Source organism: Mastigoproctus giganteus, chromosome 1, assembly GCF_048544385.1.
Source record: "Mastigoproctus giganteus isolate SK-2022 chromosome 1, ASM4854438v1, whole genome shotgun sequence".
In the NCBI taxonomy this organism is placed as follows: Eukaryota; Metazoa; Arthropoda; class Arachnida; order Uropygi; family Thelyphonidae; genus Mastigoproctus; species Mastigoproctus giganteus.
In genome coordinates this window covers 149,173,010-149,198,534 of record NC_143575.1, presented here as the reverse complement: position 1 = coordinate 149,198,534, position 25,525 = coordinate 149,173,010, and the positions used below count along the sequence as shown (strand labels likewise).

Here is a 25,525-nt window from a genome sequence, read left to right as displayed (position 1 = left end):
AGAATTTCTTGCTACAGGTTTCTGCAATAGAGTTCTTCCTGTAGGTTCTCTGCAGAGAGGTCCTTGCCCGTGTCATAAATAACTATACATGGCCCCACTTATTCCATTTGGGACAGCTTAAATTCACCCATAATAAGATATTCACACTTGCTTGCCCATTCCATTTGCATGTAGAGACTCATCATACTCTTCACAATAATCTGATTTGTAGATTACTCCCACTCTCATTATATCTTTGCTTCTAACTAACTCACATCACAGATTCTATGCTATCAGGCGTAACTTCAGACTCAGCAAAAGCTCTTTTTGCACTTTTCTATCCACCCCAGGCTGCTTCTGATAGAAGCATAACCCCCTCCATCCCTCCTAAATACATTATATACACCACAGTGAAACTCATCACCCCAATTTCTGGGTGGCACCATGTTTCAGTTAGCCCTATTATATCAGCATTAGTTGTCCTAACCAGGAGTTCAAATTCAGCCATTTTATTGACAACACACTTGACATTACTGTAGATTTTCCACTTTCTTTAAGTTATTTTGTAATAACTAAGAGGAAAGTTGAAGAGATACTGAAGCTCAACATATAAATGTTGCCTGGGTTGAATTGTAGTCTAATCCAATTATATTAAGGGAAGCAAAGGAGGTAAGCAAACACTTAGTCATAATTATCAGATCAACTTTGGATTCAAGGGAGAGCCCTAAGGACTACATATGTGCAACTGTATCCCCAGTTCACAAAGGTTCCTTTATTCACAAAGGTTCCATTATTTTCCCTGTTCCAGGGAAAATAATGGAGTCACTGGTTAAAGAAGCATTGCAGGATCATCTAAACAAGACTGCAGTAATAATGAGTGTTGTTAACTCTCATTATTGTTAACTCTCATAACATAAAAACTCATGTTGTTATTACTGCAGTAATAACAACATGAGTTTGTTAAGGGGGAAGTCTTGTCTGACCAATCTGATCGGTTACTATGATGTGGTCAAAAGGAACTGGATGCAAAAGATAATTTTGATATATGCTTGGTTTCAGGAAAGTCTTTAATACTATTGCACATAAAAGGCTGCTGTACAAATTGGAGCAATGCAGCATTAAGGGCAAGTTGCTGCAATGGATAAAGGGTGGGAGAAGATAGAGTAGTAATCAACGGACATTGCTTTCCATGGACTAATGTTATTAGTGGAGTTCCCCAGGGTTCAGTGTTGGGCCCACTGTTGTTTTCTATATTTATCAACAATATTGATGAAGGTATAACAGGCTTAATGTCCAAGTTTGCAGATGATGCAAAAGTTGGCAGGGTGGTTAATGACAGTATGCTGCTGCAAGAGGATCTAGAAAAATTAGATAGATGGGCTGAATACGGGTAGTTAAAATTTAACTTTGACATTAGCATACCAGCTGTGCGATACTGCGATACTACACTAGGGCCTGGCAAACTACAGCTCATGGGCCATATCTGGTCCTTTGCCTGTTTTTGTATGGCCCACGAGCTAAGAATGATTTTTACATTTTTAAATGGTTGGAAGAAAAAAAAATCAAAACAAGAATACTATTTTGTGACAACGTGAAAATTTTATGAAATTCAAATTTCAGTGTCCATGAATAAAGTTTTATTGGAACTCAGCCATGCTCAGTCATTAGTTTACATATTTTCTATGGCTGCTTTCATGCTACAACGGCAAAGTCGAGTAGTTGAGATAAATTAATGCACTACAATTGCAGTGATAACCTGACAGCGTTTCAGGTGCCATGCGTTTTGCACTACCGCAACATTTTATTTTTATTTTATTACCAGTGCATACCCATCATGTCAAAACAAGAAAAGAAGAGAAAAAATGGACTGAAATACATAAAATCTCATTACAGATCAGCATTAACTGATGAACATTTACAATCGATTTTGATGATAGTTAAAATTAACTTTGAAACAATTAAGCAAAATATTTTCCCAAAAAAAGGATTCCATTCTTCTCATTAGTAGACCTGTATTCCAAAAAATTTTACTCAATTATTATAATTATATATTCAATTTTATCAATAAAAAATTTGTGGAAATTTGTTTTCTCTCTTATTATATAAGTACCTACATAATATCCTCGATTTTGCCTCTTGGCCTGCAAGGTCTAAAATATTTACTATCTGGCCCTTTACAGAAAAAGTTTGCTGAGTACTACAATCACAATAGTTGAAAATGAAAAATACCTGGGATTAATTGCGCAATCAGATAAGAAGTTCTCTGAGAAATGCAGACAGGCTGCCAGGACAGAATTCATGGGATACCTGGTTCCTTGGCAACGCGACTGCCACACCTCTTGCTAGTGGACGAACCCACCACTTGGCAGGTATGTGGTACACTGCATCACTGCATTCATGTAGACAGTAATTCGATGTCAGTATGGATAAAAGTTGAGAGTTAACCGACTTTGTAAAAGGGATGATAGTGGGTGCCCAACACATGGGTCACTCTATCGCGGAGGTAGTATAGAAATTGCACTATTCCAGTTTGACAGCATCAAATCAAGAGTATATTGGGAATAGCATTTCCAGAATAACATCTCATCATAGACTGCACTGTGGGCAGAGAAAGGTGGTGGTGGATGAACATGGCCATCGACTTCTGTCTCGCATTATTTCAGCCAACCAGAGAGCAACAGTGGCACAAACTGCCTCTAACTTCAATGAGGGAGGTGAGAGAAACATCTCAACCAAAACCATCATGCGATCATTAGTCACAATGGGAGCCACCGACCCACTCGAGTTCCCTTGCTAACACCACAACACATGACTCTATGCCTCAACTGGGTGAAAGAACATCGCCACTGCACCTTGAATGATTGGAGATGGGCCACCTGGTCTCTTGAGTACTGTTTCCAGTTATTTCAAGCAGACAGGAGTGTGTGTATCTGGAGAAAACCGCACAAAGCTATGCATCCACCATGTCAACAAGGTGAGAGAAATTGCCTTGGTTCAGGCAAGTGAATGGTTGATAATGGTCTGGGGTGTATTCAACTGGCACATATTGGAACCTCTGATATGTCTAAATGCATCTCTGAATGGTCCAGGTTACGTATCCATCCTTGCAGACTATCTGCATCCCTTAATGGTCATCGTGCACCCACAGGGCAATGGACTCTTCCAGCAGGACAATGAGCATCTCCACAGAGCTGTGGTGACTAGAACATGGTTTGAAGAGCATTCTGCAGTTTTTACTACAATGCAATAGCCTCCCTGTTCACCGGATATGAACTCTGTGGAGCATCTTTGAGATGCTGTGGAAAGGTCCGTTCGAGCTTTTGATCCTACACCCAGGAATGCGACGGAATTATGGACAGCGGTACAGCAAGCATGGATGCAAATACACGTGGAACACTTTCATGAACTAGTGGACACAATGCCTCACTGTGTGACTGCCCTTATCCAGGTGAAAGGCCTACTGGTTACTTAGGTGTCCCACGATTTCTGTCCACTAAGTGTACAAGAACTTTGTTAGCAGGGATAAGGAAGTGATTATCCCATTATATAAGGCAAAGGTTAGATCATATCTTGACTACTGCATACTGGTCTGAAAGCCCGATTTTAGAAAGGATATAGATCTGCTTGTTTGGGTAGAGAAAAGGGCAACAAGATTGGCAAGGGAACGAGAGGGTGGTTTTGCCAAGGAAGGGTTCAGTTCTGCAAATTGAAGCTTCTGCAGACTAGACACCTATGAGGTAATCTGAATGAGGTATTTAAGCTTTGAATGGATTGAGCAATGTCAATGCTGATAGCATGGTTCCTCTTGCTCAGACTACACACAAGAGGGAGTATAAACTGAAAGTGTTGAAGGACGGTTGCAACACAGATGAGCAGAAGTTTTCCTTCGGCCAGCAGTTGGTTGGATGGTCGGTTGTTGGAACAACTTCCATCTGTTGTTGTTGTGGAAGTGGGTAGTTTGAATAAATTCAAGGAAGAACTGGACAAATTATTGGAGGGGATTAGACAGGTGATGTGGGAATGTGTTTTTTTTTTTTTTTTTTTGCTGATGCTTTATAAACTTTGTTTCTTGCATCATTTGCTAATGACGCAAGAAAGAAGTAGTAACACTAATATAAAAGTAGGATTTTTTTTTTACTGATTTGATACTAGTAATGTTAATACCAAAGTTTTGTCAATTCAGAATTTATGCATGGCATATATATATAAATACATGTCTGGTGTATACTTGGATGCAAAGGTTAAAGGGAATGGGAGCATGCTACAGACCAGAATAATGATGAGGGTCTCTACAAACAGTTGGAATGAGCAAGCAAATATGAATGTCTTATTATGGGTCAATTTGGCTCTTATTGACAAGATCAAGTGGGAGGGGAACTCACCACATGGAGAATATTTTTAAAAAACAATTAGATAATTATTATTTGCATCACCATGTAACAAAAAACACTATGGCTAAGAATAAGACCTGATCATTACTCATGAACCTGATGACATCATATGGCTCATATAGGAACCATTAGCAGGAAGTGATTCTGCTGTCCTTAGAAGGTGAACAAAGAGATTGCAGTTGTTAAAGGTAAAGGAATGGGGTTTAATTTTAGAAAAAGGGATTATAACAGTTCAGGATGTGTTTGGTTGGTGTTTAAGGCCACAATGTGCTAAGCCAAGGTAAAGAAACATCAATAAATATATTTGGCAACCTATAGACAGGTTACCATGTAAAAAGAAGTGAATATATATCAAAATCTTATAAAAGGACAAATTTAAACATGGGCAGGGATTTTAATTTAAAAGCAAACAACAACTGCTTATCAGCAATGGGAAACTCACTGTTGTCATATTTACAGCCTAATATAGTATTATTATTATTAATCTACAAATAAGTTAGTGCTAAAGCACCATGTCTACAGCAGTTGAATCAACTAGTTGTATTATTAAAGGAATCATTTCATTATATCTCAATTGCAAAATCTTTCATGAGTTGTCTATCTTTCATACTTTGAATAAGTAATGCTTCCCCAATAGAGAATACTGGTGTTACTTATTCTCAGTGGGAACAATCATGACAGGCATTTAGGGCTAGTTGATCCCTCCTCAGTGAGTGGGTGTCCCGGTGGTATAAAAGCTGACAACTATATTGTCAGCTTTTATACAACTGGGTATCTATCCACATAAATTCTCCACCATCAAACAGCTGTTTCAGGGCTAGTTTGCCCATCCTCAGTGCCTGCTGAAAATAAGTAACAACGGTCTTCTCTATTCAAAATATGAAAGTGTTGTAGACTTTAATATAATGTAAAATCCTTCATTATGATTTTACATTATGAGACATGATGCTTTAGCACTAACTTCTATATAGCTGAATTTATCTGCAGTTTGAGGCTTTGTACTCTAAAGATTTTTTATATATTAAATATGATTAACTACATTAACGAGTGAGTGAGTGTGTGTACGTTTCAAGTTTATTTCAAAAAACATGTATTTTTATGTAAGAATAGTCAATAGCCATAAGTAAGAGGTGTTGCCATCTCTTATGTACGGTTTTAAGTAATAGTGGGCAGATTATAATAGATAGCATGCACATAGCTTATATTAATTTTAGAAAAGACTTATAGTACCATTAATTTTTCATTACATTTTAGCTATAGCTTATATTCTTGGTACTCACCTCTTAATCCATAAAATTAAAGATGTGGACTCAAGTAAGGTGAAAAGAATTGAAAATTGTTAAAATTAGAAATTAAAAATTGCCCTAAGAAAGAAAAGAAGTGCACAACTTTTTTCCAGGTTGTCATATAAATAAGTGGGAATGTAAGTTAAAAAATCATGAGTGCTGACACGAGACTTTTTAGATTATCATCACTTGGTTATATGGCGAAAAGAATAAATTGTACACTTTTTATAGTGAACTCAAATCCCAGGATGCATCATTAGATCACGTGTAGGGAATTCAATACATGTTCGACGACATCGGTGAAATGTTTATTGGTAATTTTGTGTTCAAAACTTCGTATGATGAATTTTGACGGAACCATTCAATAGCTAAGGCTTCATATTGTATTAATTTATGACAAGAGGTTTAGTTTAAGGTTATTGCTAAATCTATTAGAGGGGTGTGGTTGCAAGACTGTGCATGTTGGGTGAACTCTGTTATGGAATCGTTTGACCCAAGGTGATAATAAGCTCTAGTATTTGCTGTTCTGATTGATCAGAACTTAACATTGTACAGCCTATACAGCATGCTTTACAGTTGTGCTGACAATTGATAAGATATATCATATTATTTATATCTTGAATATTGTATTTATATGTTTCTTTATATCTGTTAAATAATGTCCCTAGTCTTTTGAATGAAGAAAAAATTAGCATTAAATCACTGCCTGAAAATATATTACGGAGTCATCGAGAGAACTGACTGTGATATGGAAGTATAACTTAGGTGCATTGTTTATTGTTATTATTTATTTGGTTTATAGTAAGAGGGTTATTTATTCTATTTTTTGATACCAATATAGTATTCTGTATTAACTGTATTGAGTATTTCCTTTTAATAAAGCCTTTAATTAAATATTGTAATTCTATTTCTGTATGGCTCTTTGTCTTCTAACTTCTCCACTAATGCCGGTGTCCCCCCAAGGTTCAGTTCTTTCCCCCACTCTTTTCCTCTTGTATATTAATGACCTTCTTCCATTGACTGGAAATCCTATCCATAGTTTTGCCGATGATAGCACATTGCATTCCACTTTCCATTTTGAGAAACCTTGTCCTGCTCAATCAGCTTCAACTTCTCGAAAATCTGCTACCAATTCCTTAAATACCGATCTTCAGGTAATTCTCCAGTGGGGCAAAGACAACTTAGTTGATTTCAACCCTTCTAAAACTCAGTCTTGTCTTATATCTCGCAAAAAGGATTCTTCTGCTCCTATGCTTATCTTTAGTGACACTCCGATTTCTAGGCAAAATGATATATCTCTTTTGGGGATTACCCTGACTTCTAATCTCTCTTGGCATAAGCACATTACAAATATTGCTTCCTCTGCATCTAAAAAACTTGGTTTTCTCTTTCACTCTCAGCGTTACTTTTCTTCCAAACAACTGTTCACTCTGTATAAATCGCAAATCCGCCCTACCATGGAATATTGTTCTCACATCTGGGGTGGTGCCCGAAAACGTCTCTCAGGCTTCTTGATTCCATTCAGAAGAGGGCAGTTCGGTTAATTAATGATTCATCTCTAACAGAGTCTCTCCACTCGCTTTCTCATAGACGTACTGTTTCTGCTGCATGAATCTTCTACAGATACTTCCATGGGCACTGTTCTTCTGAATCGGCTTCTATAATTCCCGCTCTCTCTCTTTCAAAATAGTCCAAACATGTGCCGCCACCTGCCAACATCCATTTACTATCCAACTTCACTGTTTTACTGTTTTATACGTATTTCCTGAAAATTATAATCTACAGAAGTTCAAGTCCAATGTCAACAAATATCTTCTTTCGTCTTCTCAACCTCTAATCCAAGCACGGTACTAAGTACTATAGTTTCTAATACCTCTTGTGTTTGGAGTTCACATAAAAAAAAAAAAAAAAAAAAAAAAATCTTCTTGTGCATCATGATATTTTATGGTATTGTAGATTTCATTGCATAATACTATAAGGATGATGTGAATTAAAATGGAAGAATTTTCCTGTGTGTGTTTTCTTTCTATAAATATGTGTTTTAAGTCTGTGATCCAATTTGTAAATGGTGAGGTTGAAAAAATTAATACTGTGATTTTCGTGTAATTCTAAAAGTATATTTCTGCCTATCATGTACAGAGTTAAATTTTTGTAGATTACTGATCGTAATGTGGTCAGCAACCAGCAATATGTCATCAGCATAATGTATAAATAGCTTAAGATCCGAGGGGAAAGGATTTAAAAGTTCTGATTCTCGATGGTGACTAAATAAATTTCTGAGAGTGGGGTTGAAAAACCCAATCCCATGGGAATCCCTTATGTTTGTTTGTAGATGTTATTATTGAACCTAAAATGTTGCACTTTTATGAAAATAGTAGTTAATGCTAAGATACTATCAATGCTGAGTGATGTATGTTCTTTAAAAGTGGTCATCTACAAAGAATTCTCGTAGTCTCCCTAACGTATAATCAACATCTACATTGGTATAAAGCAAAACAATGTCGTATGATGCTAGAATATCATTCTCAGAAATGTTAATGTTATCGATTAATTCGAAGGTTTTGTTAATATTTTGTACTCTAAATTCCCTTAGAGTGGAACAGAATATCTGTTCCCCTCTAAGGGGCTTAGAGGGGAACAGGCATTCTGTGTGTTATCAGACACTCAGTCTAAAACACTGATGGATCCAATATCTTTCTATCTCAGAACAATTAGGAGAAGTCCGATTGGCCTGCCTCCCTAAAATCCACTCATGCACACCTTCTCAATGGTAAGCCCTGTTACATCACTTAGGTGGCAAAGAACATGTAGAGTGGTTCTCTTCAAGATGCCTGGTCAGCATAAAGAGGAAAAGACCAAACCCTCCAGCAATGACAGCACAATGAAGCAAATGGCCCTCAGTCTCCAGTGGCTTTCACACCCCCTCTTACGGCAGTGAGAGGATCAGAGTGGAAACAGAGGGTGCTAAGAATCTCTGGGTATGACCAGGCTGCCATGCACGGAAACTGAACTTGGCCTGTTACAACGTAAGATCGCTCATTGGTGAAGACAGGATATTAGAGCTGGAAAAGGAATTAGAAAATGTGAAGTGGAATATTAGTATTAGTAATGGCTGCATGGAGCAAGAAAGCCTATGGCTTATGCTGCACCAGCCAAAAAAAAAAAAACCGACCAAAACAATGATAAAAACAAAAAAAAAAAAAATAAATAAATAATAATAATAATAATAATAAAAAAAAGGAAATTAAACCTATCATCCTATGCGCTTCCCTTACCCGAAAGTACTATCCAGATGACCTTTGAATTTCCCCAAACTGTCGGCCTCTACCACCCATGAAGGCAACTTATTCCAGTAATTTATAACTCGCTGGCTAAAATAAAACTTCCTGCAGTCCAATCTAAACATTGGACTGCATTCCTCCCTGCAACTTTAATTTATGTCCCCTAGTTCTAGCATCATTTATAATCTTGAAAATTTCGTCCTCATTCATTTTACTGATGCCTCTCAGAGCCTTAAACACCTCAATCAAATCTCCTCTAAGGTGTCTAGTTTCCAAACTCTGCAACCCACATATTCGAAGTCTTTCTTCATAAGGACGCCCTTTTGCCGATCTCACAAAGCGAGTTACCCGTCTTTGCACCCTTTCAAGAAGCTTGATGTCTTTCTTTAGGTGCGGTCTGTATACTTGAACACAGTATTCCAAGTGTGGTTTAACATAAGCCTTATATAATGGGATTATCACGTCCCTATCTCTACTTGCAAAAGTTCGATAGATCATCGATAGGACACCATGGGCCTTCCTTGCAACCTGTTTACAATGCTCAGAGAATTTCATGTCTGACCATATCGTAACACCCAAGTCCCTTTCCTCCAGTACTGGGTTTAGTTGAACTCCACCAAGTGAATAAGTTATTTTGGGATTACTGTTTCCCAAGTGTAATACCTTACACTTTGTTGGATTAAAGCATAGCTGCCATTTTTCTGACCATTCCTGAAGTCTATCTAGGTCTCTCTGAAGAAGCTCAGCTTGACAGTGATCATTAACTACTCTACCAATTTTAACATCATCTGCAAATTTAGACATCACGCCCTCTATCCCTTCATCAATATCATTTATGAAAATTAAAAACAACAGTGGTCCTAATACTGATCCTTGGGGAACCCCACTTCTTACATCAACCCAATCTGAGGAATAGCCATTTATCACAACCTTCTGCCTCCTGCCCTGAAGCCATTCTTCTATCCATCTAAGGATTTTCCCAGTGATTCCAACCTGTTCCAGCTTATAAAGCAACCGCTCATGTGGGACTGAGTCAAAGCTTGGCTGAAATCTAAATAAACAATGTCGAAATTATTCCCTAAATCCAGCTTGTGAGTGACCCTTTCGAAATAGCGAACCAGATTTGTTAAACAGGATTTTCCCTTTACAAAACCATGCTGAGTATCCTTGAGAATTTCATTTCGATCCAAATGATCCTGAATTCCACCCTTGATCATTGTCTCCATGATTTTCCCTACTACTGAAGTCAGACTGACAGGTCGATAATTTCCAACTTCACTTTTAGAGCAACCCTTATGTATGGGAGGTACATTTGCACTTTTCCAATCCAAGGGAATCTCCCCAGAGTCTAGTGATGCTTGCATAATTAGCCTCAATAGTTCAATGTACTCGCTTGCCACCTCCCTTAAGATTATAGGGTATATTCCATCAACTCCAGAGCCTTACTGGTCTGTAGGCTCGAAAGTTTTTTCATTAAATAATCTTGCGAAATTTCAATATCATTAATTACATATTTTTTAACTTCGCTCCCACAATTTCCCATTGCCACAAAAGGCTTTTCATTTATAAATAATGATGCAAAATAACTGTTGAGTTCATCTGCAACGACAGCTGGTGTATTTATTACTATCCCCTTTCCCTTACGTAAAGGTCCAATCTGGTTTGTCCTGCTCTTCTTAGCATTTATATATGTGAAGAATTCTTTATCCCCTTTCTTTGCCCTATTTGCTAGTGATTTCTCATAAACTGCCTTTGCCTGTCGAACCTTTTCTGTGGCTCTATTACACATCACCTTGTAGCTGTTATAGGCTTCAGTACTTTTTATTGCTCTGTAACCTTTCAATGCCAGCTTTTTCTGCTCAAGTAATGTGGCAACTTCACTATTCATCCAACTTGGAACCCTCCTCGTGGAGTATTTTTTTAATGGTATATACGCATTCAAGGCATCTGTGATTAATGTTTTAAAAGCGTACCACAGTTCAATTGTATTCATTCTCTGCACAATATCTACCCAGTTAATAGAGGCCATGTAGTACCTTAAGGCATCGTAATTTCCTTTTCTGAAATTAAAACCCATTCCTTTGCCTTTTACTTCTGCTACCTCTCTCGTCATCATCCATCGTAGAACTCCGTGATCACTTCCTGCTACTGGTTCCTCTACTCAGCCCTGTTATGTCATCTGATTCGTGTGTGATGATGAGGTCTAGGATATTCTTTTCTCTAGTACTTTCCCTGACATGTTGATACAAATAACTGTCATCTAGTTGATTTAAAAATTTGTTCCCCATGTCGAGTTTCCTTCCCATTTACTCCAATCGATTAGAGGCAAACTGAAATCACCCATAATAAGACATTGACGCTTACTTGCCCATTCCATTTGCATGTAGAGTCTTTCGTCATAATCTTCACAATCACCTGGTCTATAGATTACTCCTACTCGCATTATACCTTTGTTTCCAACTATCTCACACCATACAGATTCTATACTAACATGTGAAATGTCTGAATCCGGGAAAGCTATCGTTGCACTCAGGCTGCTTCTGATAAGAAACATTACCCTACCACCCCTTCTATCTACTCTATCCTTCCTAAATACATTATACAAGCCATATTTAAACTCATCATCCCCAATTTCCGGGTGGCACCATGTCTCTGTAAGCCCTATTATGTCCGTGTTACTTGTTTTAACCAGCAGTTCGAATTCGCTCATTTTATTGATGAAACTTCTAACGTTAATGTATAAACAATTAAGATTTACCGTTCTTGTATATTTACCAACCCTAACACAACCCTTGAAGTTTTTTAGGCTCTCTTCCCTGATATTAGCTACCCGCTGACGTGAAACATTTCTGCCCCCAGAATAATACGTCCAGTTGGGGTAACAGATAAGAACTCTTAAGGTATGTGCAAGAGTTACTTTGACCAATATTATCAGATAAATGCGTGTCAGTATTACCCACATCCCCCCCCCCAACTAGCAGTTTCCCTGAACCTTTAAGGTATCCTCAATAATACTGGCAAAAACGTTTGCACCACCTTTGTTTAAGTGTATCCCGTCTCTACAAAACAAATTCCTTTTACCTACAAGTGTGGGTCATGCTGAAAAAAATTTACCCCCTAAAGCCTTACAGATTTCTTCAAGTCTTGAGTTAATCCACAAGGCTCTTAACATATAATCCCTCCTATCGTGTCTGGGCAGAATTGCAGACACATAGACACTATGGCCTAGCTTGCGACATTTCCTCAGCACGGTCCTGTATTTTTCCAACAAATCGTCAGATCGTGTACGTTTAATATCATTAGTCCCCACACGAATAATAATATTGTCTTTACCCCCTTTAAAATCTGACAATCTGTTGGTGACATCATGAATAGTTGCTCCCAGCAGACATACCCTGGTTCTGCTCCACCTATCCTTATTACAAAAAATATTCCCCGTTTCTCTGACAATGGAGTCTCCTAATAAAACAATGTCCTTTTTAACCAGAGTAGTTTGCACTTGGTTTTTCTGTTTTGAGGTTCGAATCGGGTGTGCATCACTTGGTAGATTGCTGGAGTTTTGAGTCCCTGACGAGCTCCCAGACGCATTATTTTCGAGGGCAAGCACCCGTTTTTTCAGGGACTCACATTGTTCCAACAGTGCACCAAATTGTAATTTAGGATTGGTGCACTCCTTACATCGATCACAAAGAAAGGAATCCCCAGGTGAGGTAGGATTAGTCACCAGGTTTCATCGGTTTAGCCGAAACAAGAAGAAGAAATTAATCACATAAGTTTATCAGTGTAAATCTGCTGTACACCAATGGAAAAAGTGAAAGGAGCGAAGGTGGAGTTGGCTTTCTGGTACATAAAGATATAAAAAACAACATTTTGGAATTCAAAAATTCATCACCAAGGGTGTCAAGACTACTACTACTCAGGATTTCTAAGAGGTACAAGCTAAAGGTTATAATTATTTATACACCAACATCGAGCCATGATGATGAAGAGGTTGAAGAAAAGTACTCCAAAACTGAGTCTTCTAGAAGGTTGGAAAGAGACAAAAAAACACAGAAAAGGGAACAATTGGAAAAGTGTGGATGACTCATTTCTCCGAAAGAACAGATTAATTTCAAGAATAAAAGAAAATCCTAATTCTCTAATAGGTGTAAGAGTAGAACAGGTTAACCCCGGTACATTATCTGCATCAGGAATATGCCTTAATCTTTTCCACTGGCTATGAACATAAGAAAGCAGTTAACCAGCACAACTTCTCGGTACAGTATGTGGGAAAGGTGGTTGTGAATGTTAATCCTTTTAGTTTGAATTCATGCTTTATACAACAGCAGCTCTATTGCCTAAAGGCCAAAGGTGCGAACAATGCATACAAATCCATTCGTTGTATGGAAATTTTATTTGTTCTATAGAAACTATTTTAATTGGGCCACCCATGAATTTGAGAATCTATATAAGCTGAGACCTGAAAATTGCAACATTTAGTTTAATTGTTGACGTGACAAGTTAAAGTGTCATATGTAGGAGTGCACACACGAAATAAATATAGGTATGTATCTATCTCGCTGAAAGTAGTGTTGTTTACTAAATTTCGATTCTGTTGTAACAGAAAATTTAAATATCATATCTAATAAAAATAAAAAATATTTTTATTAGATATGATAAAATATTTACATACCAAATAAAAAAATTTATGCAAATAAATTGTATGAACTCATAATTTAGCTATTGCATTGCTATTTTATAATGTACCTGCTATCATTGTAATGTTTTGTTATCTATTGTTATCTATAATGTACCTGCTATCTATGTAATGTTTTGTTATCTATTGTGACTGTGGCATACATTTCCCTTATTGAAAGCTTTTGTTTTCTTGCTCTTAAAATACGAATTGATTCAAGTGTTAATTTTTTATATTGAATCATTATCATTATATTACTCTTAAGCTATATTACAATAATTTCATTTGAATTAAAAATCTGAAATTGTCAATAAACAATGAATTAAATGAAGAAGTAATTAAAATGATGATATATTAATATTTAAAAAGGCATTAATCATAATAGCAGAAACTATGCCAAAGAAGAAAATGTTTCATATGTTACAATATTATTAATGATAAACTTAGATTGACATTTCCGAATGTTCAAACAATTCTGAAAATGTTTCTCACAATGCCTGTGACAAACACAAGTGGTGAATGGTCTTTTTCATCAGATCACATTAATGCTATGTGTGTTTATTTTCCTCTTTCCTCAAAATTGAGACGTTCAATTTTGGGTTCTATTGACACGGAACTAATGAAACAAATTCAGTCTGAAGAAAATTATTGGTGAGATATTTTAAAAAGAATCATTGCTACTGTTTGACTTTTGAGTAAACTTGGTTTAGAATTTAGGGGTAGCAATGACAAAATTTATATGGAACGTAGTGGTAATTACTTAAGTTGCCTAGAATACTGGACTAAATTTGATTTTTTTAAAGAAATCACATAGAGATGTATGCTAATTGTGGATCTGGCAAAATCAATTACCTTTCACATAAAACCTGTGATGAATTTATAAAATTGATAGCAGAAAAAGTTGAAAAGGTGATGGTTTCTGAAATTCAAGAAGCAAAATATTTTTCTATTATTGTTGATTCAACCCCTGATGTTAGCCACATTGATAAATTAGTGTTTATTATAAGATACATGTCACAAAATGGTATCATCAAAGAACAATTTTTAGGTTTCCTTTCTATAGAATATCACAATGCTGAATATATAGAAAAAACTATTTTAAATGATTAGGAGATTTATCAATTGATATTACAAAATAACCCCAGGGGCTCACATCTGGTGAGTATGGGCTTGGTCAACCCAGGGTCTCTTTCTTGGTGACACACACACACACACACACACACACACACACACACACACACACACACACACACACACACACACACACACACACACACTCGCTCGCTCTCTCTCTCTCTCTCAGGGTAACTTTGGGTTTTTTTTTTGGCTGGTGCAGCATAAGCCTCAGGCTTCCTTGCACCATATAGCTAATAATAATAAACTGTAGAGGACAAAGTTGCTTCAAATATAGCAGGAAAGTATTCAGGAGTCCAAGCCCGATTGAAGCAACATAGTTCTACTGAATTATGTACCACATACTAGTCACTCTCTAAATTTAATTGGAACTAATGCAGCTGAATCTTGATCTACTGCAGCACATTTTTTCCACTTTATACAAAATTTATATAATTTTTTTTCTGCTGCCCCAAGAAGATGGAATGTCTTAAATCAATACTTAGGAAGAAATTCACTAACACTGAAAAATTTAAGCGATACAAGATGGTCTGCTAGAGCTGATGCTCTCTCAGCTCTTCAAAATGGTTATAAATTAACAAAAGAAGCCTTAATTAATTTATCAACAAGTGAACATGAAAGATCAGTAGCACATCTCGAATGCATTAAATTAATGCATTCGAGATGCACGAATGCATTAAATTAATAAAAAAAATTGTTGAGTATGAAACTACATTACTTACTGTCCTCGGGGATAAAATATTAAATAGCTTAAATAAAACAAGTCAATCATTACAAGATCTTGCAATAAATTTACTGCATAGTTCTGATCTTTTGAAATCATTACATGGATATATTTTGCATATTAGAAATGATTTTAACATTATTTCAAAATATTTTTAACAATGCCAGTTAGTAATGCAAGTGGAGAATGGCCATTTTCTGTTCTCAAATGAGGAAAAAACTATTTGAGGAATAGTTTAATTCAAGATAAAATGGGCAATTTGTCAATGTTATTTATTGAATCTGAACTAGTAAATAGCATAAATTAATGATTTAATGGATATTTTTGCCAAATAAAAAATATTTATGCAAATAAATTGTATGAACTCATAATTTAGCTATTGCATTGCTATTTTATAATGTACCTGCTATCATTTACTGCTGACAAACAAGATGTGAATGTTTTTATAATATTTTTGTAACGCAATTTTTGATATTGTTTTTGTAATAAAATTAGTAATTACACTAATTTGTCGTACTTATTTGTGTATTATACTTTATTGTTGTTGGGTTCCCCCGTAGCTTGGTTTTGATGGTGCAGGTGACCCAGGTTCAATTCTGATGTGCGGACCCAAATTTATGGTGTTAACCCAGCATCATGATGTGAAATGAGGAGCTACTTGTGAAAGGGCAGTGAACGCTGGTCAAAAAAACACAGCGATAGAAGTTGATTAGCTGACCACGTGATGACCCACTTTTTTTTTTTTTTTTTTTATAGGAGCATTAGCAACTAAGGCCATATTGCTCCTGGAAATGCGGTGGCCATTCCCTGACCTTTCCGCATCTTCCGTATTTGGTGGTGACGGGCTCGAACACCGGTCTAATCAAGAAGCGTGTGCTACGCACTGCTGCTCCTTCCCACCTGGCTACGGAGGCGCCGCGATGACCCACTAAAGCTGTGTGGATGGTCATCATACCCTCATGGGCTGCTGCAACACAGAGTACTCTTTATATTTCGTAATATTAAGTTTGTGTTTAAACGGATTGGTAAAAATTGTTTTTTTTTTCTTTTCCCTCCTGATCATTTATATATGCAAGTTTTTTTTTTCTTCGGCCTCTGGTATCTTTAAAGGGGGGGGCCCCCACAAGAGCTTAGCACCTCGGGCCCCAAGAAGTGTAAGTGCAGCGCCCTGATGATTTGGGAGCTCTACTATTAGTATAGTTATACAGTTGGGATATTAAATCTCACTTATTTAAATCTCAATGCTGGATTTATGAAGTTTTACCTGTATATGAAGCATACAGACTACTGTAATTATAACATGCATATTTCAATACATGCAATAAAACAAATTCATGAGGTTCTTACCTTGGCATAATCTGGGAGATGTACCGTTGGTTGTATTACTGTCTCCTCATCTTGTATAATAATTGAACCCTTAGACACGATTCCAACAGAATTCCAGTCACCCTATAAAATATAATTAAGTTCATGTTTTATTCTGTTCCTTATCCCACCAGAACAAAACAAGTTCTAATAGTCGTCATCCATATTCCCATCAATGTGCACATATGAATTAAAGCATATATTCCTTATCTCTGAAAGTTCATATAATTTAACCCAAAAACTAGTTCACTACTGGTGGCCTGCCCAAGCTCTGAAGAAAACTATTTCATATAGACCAATATAGTTATATTATGATGAGGAATCTTTTATCATTTTTGGGATTTGATACAGGTAAAAATTAAACACAGGATAAGATTTCTAAATGTTTGATGAAAAATCATCAAGTTATTATGCTGCACAGCACTTTAATTAATTTAGTTAGATAACTACAATAAAACTACATATCTAACTAAATTAATTGCCAGAAAGTGCTGTGCTTGTCCTTGAATTTAATATTCCATAATTTTTCACAAGTTTTCTTCCTAACCTGATGATTTTTCATTAAATATATTTTAGAAATCTTTTGAAAGAAAGGGAAAAATATTGAGTTTTAACATTCAAGCAATCCTATCCCATTTAATATTCTATATCTCTTTACTTGTAAGAATAAATTGCACCATATAAAAATGTCCAAAATTAAAATAATGGAAACAATTCTAATAGACTGTTAAGAAAATTAAGATGATGAATTACAGTTATCAATATAATAGAAGTAGTAATGGCAAGCGATGCAAGAAAATAAGTTTATATAGCATCAGCAAAAAAAAAACCAGTTCACCCAAATGTACCCTACAAGAATTTGTCTAGTTCTCCCTTGAATTTAGCCTGTTCCAATAATCAACCACTGCTAGCTGAAGGCTAACCTCCATACAATACATCTATCTTGCAACCATCATTCCTCAACTTAAAGTCAAGGGGCATAAAGTCAAGAGATGCTGAAGCCTTTCTAGGTAAGAGCACCCTTTGTTCCCTTCACTAATCTGGTTGCACTTCTCTGAATCCGTTCCAACAGATCTACATCCTAAAGTGAGGCCTCCAGGACTCATGTCAGGACTCAAGATGCAGCCTAACCATGGCCTTGTATAAAAGGATAATCATCTCCTTATCCCTGCTAGCAAAGTTTCTGTATATCATTTACAAAACCCCATGAGCTCTCCTGGCAGCATGTCTACACTGCTCAGAGAATTTCATGTCTGACTTCACAATTATATATTCCAGTACTGTCAGATTCTTTCTTTATGTAGTAATATATACCAGGCAGCCTGCATTTCTTCTAGTAGCCAGAATCTATATAAAACATATATCAGTTTCCACTTATATGGAAACTGATATGTGTTTTATATAGATTCCTCTGGATAAGGTGGGCCAGACAATTTGTAATCTACAAAATTTGCAGTCATCATATAAGTGGAGAAAGCCTTAAGCAAGATACTGAAATGTTTGAGCTCGCTGATGTAAATTTTAAATGATAGTATAATACAGTATAGGATAAATCCCTTAAGAAAAGTGTTACATTTACACTGTTGTCACAAGTTTCGCTTCATATACATACTGATTCTAATGATAAAATTCCTTATGAAGGCAATTTATATCAAGATATAGAATTTCGTATGTTTTGTTGAATTTGATATTTACGTTGATACTGAAAAGTTAACTACTACTACTACTACTACTACTACTGTAATTAAACACTTTACTGCCCAACTATAAATAAACTTTTTTTTCATTGTTTCCTGCTTGCAATAAGGATCTCTACATTGGTGTGCAGGAATTTTAGAAGGTTACTGTGAAGACACAGTATTATTATTATTATTATTAGCCCTATATGGCACAAGGAAACCTGAGGCTTATGCTGCACCAGCCAAAAAAAAATTTTCTGAATTACAGAGAGAGAGAGAGAAGTAGAAGGGAATCACCAAGAAAAAGAAGAATGATGATATCCAGCTCAGAAGTGCCAAGCCCACACTCACCAGATGTGAGCCCCTGGATGTTCCTTATACAAGCTGGCCTTGATTAACGCGATTAATTCGTCCCACGAGCGCATCGCACAAAACGGCAATGCGTTAATCGAATATAATAATCAATAGGAAAAATTATGGTCCTTGACCTTCTGGAATGTCCATAAAGAATTTTAAAAATACCTCGTAAATAACTTTTTAACTGTATACAATGTAAAAGATAATGAAAATAATTATGGAATTAAATGCTTATTGCATAAAACAGCGGTTCCCAAACTGCGCGCTGCGGAATATTTAAAATTTTCGAGGGAAACACAGCAATACTCGACATCTCTCAGACACCGCGCGAACTACTAGCTCAAGGTAGTTCACAGTTTCAGCATTTCTTATTAAGTTGTTTGGACCTAACTACTAAACGGAACTGTTAGGTATTTCTTTTGGTCTGGGTGTGCCTTGAAAAAATTACTGAGACACTAAGGGCACTGTGAATCGAGAAAGTTTGGGAACCTCTCTGACATAAAATACACAATGAAGAAATTACTGTTGCGGAAATATTTGAACAGTGTTGACTTTCTCTTTTCATCAATCAATTTCCGATAGCCGACAACAATCTTCTCTGGGCCCTGGCGAAATAAATATCGCAGAAAACCTCAAACCTTTTGTTTCAGGTTCTCTGCGATACAAAAGATTTCATCTAATTCTTTTACCGTTATCTCCTTCGCGGTAACATTTTCATCTGGCTCATTTAAAAATTTGAATTTTTATGCAAGTGTGCATTGACTTTATTAGCTAATTAGTTAGTTAGTTATTTGTTTTTTTAGGAGCATTAGCAACTAAGGCCATATTGCTCCGGGATATGCGGTGGTCATTCCCTGACCTTTCCACATCCTCCGTATTTGGTGGCGACGGGCTCGAACCCCGGTCTAATCAAGAAGCGTGTGCTACGCACTGCTGCTCCTTCCCACCTGGCTATGGAGGCGGCTGACTTTATTAGCAGGAGACAAACAGGTGTGTTCCATCAACAATCGGAAGATTGTTGATGGAACACACCGAGGCAGGCAGCAGGCAAACATTTGTTTATTGACCGTATGACTTGCGGTAAGCTTAACGCGCGATTCAAATCTTTTTCAACTATCGCATAAAAAAAAAAAAAAAAAAAAAGATCGCGTTAACTGGAAATTTGCGTGTAAAATGGTATAATTTTTCAAATAGCATTAACTGAAAATCACGTTAATCAAACTTGCGTTATGCGAGGCCTGGCTGGAATTTTAATTATATTTTAACTATTTAAATTTAAAATAATATTTTTTTAAATTGTTTATTAAATTTCAAAAAAGTAATTTATTCCAAATTTAGAACATTACAGTTTAATTGTAAAAGATGTTCCCATTTTTATTACAATAATAATTTATAACACATCTACTTTAAATTTTAAATAGTGACAACCTAGGACAAAATTTATTTATATTAGACTGTCTTGATTATTCAGGATGGGTGGGAAATAAAATTTCCCGGATAATCTGAAACATTTTTAAATTATCCAGATAATTTATAATCTGGAAAAAAAAGTGTTCATATTCATAAAAGTATATTACAGCATATGCTATTGGAAACTCTGAAAACTGATTAATGTATTCTTATTTTTTAATATAAATTGTGTATATTTTTTTTATCAACCTTGTAGTATCTCATTAAAGTGAAAACTTTAGCACCTCTGTTGTGTTTATGATGAACAAGTTTTTGTTCAACAGAAAGAATAACTTTTCCAATTTTAACATAATGGATATACATAGAACAAATAATTATAAACCTCTGAGAAGAATGTTGACATTAACTGTAAAGAAGAAAAACTAAACAATTACTGAAATATAAAACCAGAGTAAACTAACAGGTGGAAAACAGATATGAAGATGTGGTTTCATAGAAATTCGAATCATCTCTATAAACAAACAACATGTGTAATGAATATTGTTTGTTTGTTTGTTAATTGAGATAACTAAGAAATGAGAGTACACTGTACATTAACTCAGCTGATAGGATTCCTTAGAAGTTACAGTGAAACCTCAATATACTACACCATGTTATGCCACAGTTTCAGATAAATGTGAGTGTGATCGTGTATCCCGAAAGGAATGAAATAAACAAAAAAAAAAAAAAAAAACTGCATATTGCAGTTTAAAGATGCTTGTTTGTTTGTTATTTGGTTTTTAGAAGCATTAGCAACTAAGGCCATATTGCTCCAGGGATATGCGATGGTCATTTCCTGACCTTTCCGCATCCTCCATACTTGCTGGTCACGGACTCGAACCCCGGTCTAATCAAGAAGCGCATACTACGCACTGCTGCTCCTACCCACCTGGCTACAGAGGCGCTGTTTAAAGATGCAACATGAAAAAAAATGTTATGGCATAATGCAAATTTCACAACTCATTCTGACCAAAAAAAACAACCCAATACCTCACAGAGGAGAATGACTGAGCAGTATTATGACACGATAACAAAGGAACTGGATGCATAAAATAATTTTGATATCATAGATTTCAGAAAAGCTTTTGATACTATTGCACATTAAAGACTGCTATACAAATCAACATTAGCATTAATAGATGCATATGATGCAAGAAAGCACCAGCATCAGCCAAAAAAAAAAAAAAAATCCCGTTTCACCGATCCATTCACTCCAAAAGTTTGTTGAGTTTGACCTTGAATTTATTTAAGCTTGAATTTATTTAAGCAACTTCCACAACGACAAATGGAAGCGTGTTCCAGCAATCAACTACCTGCAGCCTAAAATCAAATTTCCGCACATCTATTCTACAAGTCTTTCCTTGATTTGAATTTATACCCCCTCAGGTTTGTAATCTGAGCAAGAGGATGAATTCCATCAGCATTGTGCCTGCTCAACCCATTCGAGGCCTTAAGCCTTTCTTGGTAAGAAAGGGGAAGCCTTTCTTCCCCACCCCAATGTTGTTGCCCTTCTCTATACTCATTCTAGCAACTCTACATCATTCCTAAAATGAGGCCTCCAGACCTGTACACAGTACTCAAGGCACTGCCTGACCACAGCCTTATACAAATGGATAATCACCTCCTTTTCCCGACTAGCAAAATTCCTATATATCACTGACAAGACCCCATGGCCTGCCCAGAAAACTTTATATCTGACTGTACAATTACTCCCCAGGTCTTTTTCATTCTCTACCATCCTGAATGTAGTACCACACACGGTACGTATCTCTAGGGTTATTGCTACCCATATGGAGTACCTCATATTTGTCAAGGTTAAACTTCAGTTGCCACTTCTTAGGCCATCTGCCCAACTTTTTCTAGCTGCTGTTGCAGTAGCATACTTTCATTAATAACCCTGCCTACTTTTGTGTCATCTGCAAACTTGGACATTAAGCCTGATATACCTTCAATGATAAATATAGAAAACAACAATGGGCCCAGCACCGAACCCTGGGGGACTCCACTAATAACATTAGTCCACGTACAGCAGTGTCCATTTATTACCACTCTCTGCCATCTCCTACTCAACCACCCTTTTATTCATTGTAGCAACTTGCCCTTATTGCCATACTGCTCAAATTTGTACAGTAGTCTTCCATGTGCAACAATATCAAAAGCTTTGCTGAAATCCAAGTATAGTAAACCCTCAATTTAACAGACCCCCGACATAACAGACCGGACAAATAATAATACAGTAATGTACATATTAATCTCGGCCATTTTATTTTTTTAGGTTATACAAAACTTCAGTGTTATTATTAATTAAAAATTAATAATAATTACCTATTTCCATTATTATTTTGATAATTACTTACTTTTATTTTTATAATCAAATTCAGGAAATTGTTTTTTTTATTCTTTCTGAAAACATGTTCAATTAGCTGTTTTCCCAGATTACAGATAACAGATATGAGCAGGCGGTGATTTGCAAGCTGAACACAACTCAGGGCATTAAATTGCAGGTCTACCAACTCGCTTTGTTTCGGTCTGTCAGCCTCAAGCTATCGTGCAGTCAGGTTGTATACAGAGTTTCTGTGATTTCTGAATTGTAACTATTTATTAAATAATTTTGCAATCTTTATTTAAAATGGCATCAAGTGATAGAGGAGTTAAAAGAAAGCATGTGAACTTAAATGTGGCACAGAAATTAAAGCTAATTGAGAAATTAGGACAAGGCATCTCAGTAGCACGTGTTTGTGTAATTTAAAAAAAAAAAAAACTGTTTCTGATATCCGTAAATCAAAAGCCAAATTGCAACATTTTATATTTACAACATAATATTACATATTCTTTATTATAATTTAATAATTTTATATTTTACAGTACTGTATATTATATTAAAACTTTTTTTTTTTACATTAAGAACAATAAAAAATGCCTCCCCAGGTTTAACCCCTCTTCGATTTAACGGACTTTTGGCATTAACAGACAACTCTTCTCCCCTATTAGTCCATTAAATCATCCATATTTTAATTTTTTGCATCCAGTTACTTTGTAACCACATCATAGTATCCAATCAAATTGATCGGACAAGACTACCCCTTAACAAACCCATGCTGTGTATGAATTATTACTGCAGTCTTGTCCAGATGATCCTGAAATGCTTCTTTAACCAGTGACTCCATTATTTTCCCAGAAGAGAAGTTAAACTAAAAGTCTGTAATTACTTGCATCACTCTTTCATCTCCCTATATGAATTAGGGGCATATTTGCTCATCTCCAATCTTGGGACCTGCCCTGAGTCCAAGGATGTTCTCATAATTATGGCTCAGGGTTTGCTTACTTCCTTTGCCACTTCCTTTAATATAACTGGATAGATCCCATCCACCACAGCTGCCTTTCTTGTATTTAACTTCAACAATTTCTCCTCCACTTTGCACCCAGTTATTACAAAATCATTAAGCTCCCTGTTACAGTTTAACTTCCCTACAGAATTCCTCATGTGTGAATGTAGAGGCAAAATACCAGTTCAGTTTGTCAGCTATCTGATTAGGATCATCAACAGTTGAACCATCGATATCAAATGGAACAACCTGATTCATCCCTTTCTTTCTAGAGTTTATATAAGTAAAGAAGTCCTTGCTGTTTTTCTTAGCATCCTTTGACAAAAGTTTTTTTGTAATCTGCCTTCACTTACCTATCATCTCTTGTGACTTGATTACAGACTAGCTTATATCTACCATAGACTTCTGTGTTGACTGATAATTTATATGCATCTGATGCATTTTCCTTCTCTGCCACAAGTCATATGATAGATCATATGACATCCATTTAGGCCCAAATCTTGAACATTATTTCTTAGTTGGCATGAAAAGCCTAGTAGCTTCCAGATTAATCCCTTGAATGCTTCCCATTCAGAATTTGCTGTTGGTAACACCATCAGTTAGTCCCACTGTATACAATTTAAAAAACTATCCGAGACCACTGTAGTCAACTTTATGAAAGCAGAAACCCTTCACTTCATCAATGATGGTAGTTACATCTTTAAGTAAATCCCACATCAGTGCACTGTGATCACTGCCACCTAATGGTTCCTTTATCTGCAAATTCTTAATGCATGAATAGTCACTGCTGATAACCAGATTAAGGGTATTATTCTCTGTTTGCCTCTTGAATATGGTTCAGCAGAAAACAATCATCCAATACATCCACAGAAGTCTTACTAGTGTGTGAGTGACCAACCCACTAGTTCCAGTCAATATCTTGGAAGTTAAAATCACCCCTCATAAGACATTCTGATGTACTTCCCAGTCTATTTCCCCTGTACAATTGTTCGTTGTATTCATCAGTCATTAAGCCTATAAAACACTCCTCTCACTTTTGCTTTCCCAGTGGTTATGTCACACGAAATTGGCTGAACATTACACTGTCCATCTATGTCAACTGGATGCACTTCCTTAGATTTCATGTTTTTCTTAACTAACAGCATAACTCCTCCATAACCATTCCAGAATTGGAATGTGTACAAATTGGATTGTACACATTCCAATTCTGCACTGTCTATACCTGTGTGACACCATGTCTCAGATATCCCAACAATATCTGCCTTTGATGTCTTGACCAGCACTTCAAATTCATCAGATTTATTTACTATACTCCTAGCATTGGCATACATGGAAGTATGCATGCACCTGTTCTTATTCTTAGTAACCCTAACACAGACCATGTATTTACTTGTTTCATGATAACTTCCAGCAGTTCTTGAAATCTGCAGCAACTTGCTTTTCAGGCTGCTGTCCATTCCAATAGAAGCAGTGCAAGAATCACTTTCACCTCTGGCTGTGGCTACCGTTAATCTTTTAGTCTGTAAATCCCCCCCCCCCCGGCTAGCAGTTTTCTGATCCACCTAAAACTGTCTCGATAGCATCAGCAATATCCTTGCACCCTTTGTATTTAATGGTATCCCATCCGTGCAGAAGCAGTTTCCTGTTAACAAGAACAGACCACGTTGAAAAAAATTCTATTCCATGGGCCCTACACAATCTTTCCAGGGCCAAATTGACAAGGCTATTGTGTCTGGGCAAGATTCCAGCAGACACTTTCAAATTACCCCCAACTTGCGACTTTTTTTTTTCAACATTGACCTCTTCTTGTTAAGTAAATCTGCAGATCTTCTATTCATAATGTAATTTGTGACACTGCGTACAACAATATCACCCTTTG

General features: G+C 36.3%; 1 protein-coding gene across 1 annotated transcript in view; it reads right to left on the bottom strand.

Moving 5' to 3' along the window:
• Positions 1-25,525, bottom strand: part of LOC150091190 (integrin alpha-9-like) — a 570,795-nt gene that overhangs the window by 42,143 nt on the left and 503,127 nt on the right. Inside the window, exon 25 of the mRNA XM_090382714.1 lies at positions 16,818-16,919. Within this exon, the coding sequence (XP_090238840.1) occupies positions 16,818-16,919 (102 nt within the window). The remainder of the gene's footprint in view (positions 1-16,817; positions 16,920-25,525) is intronic.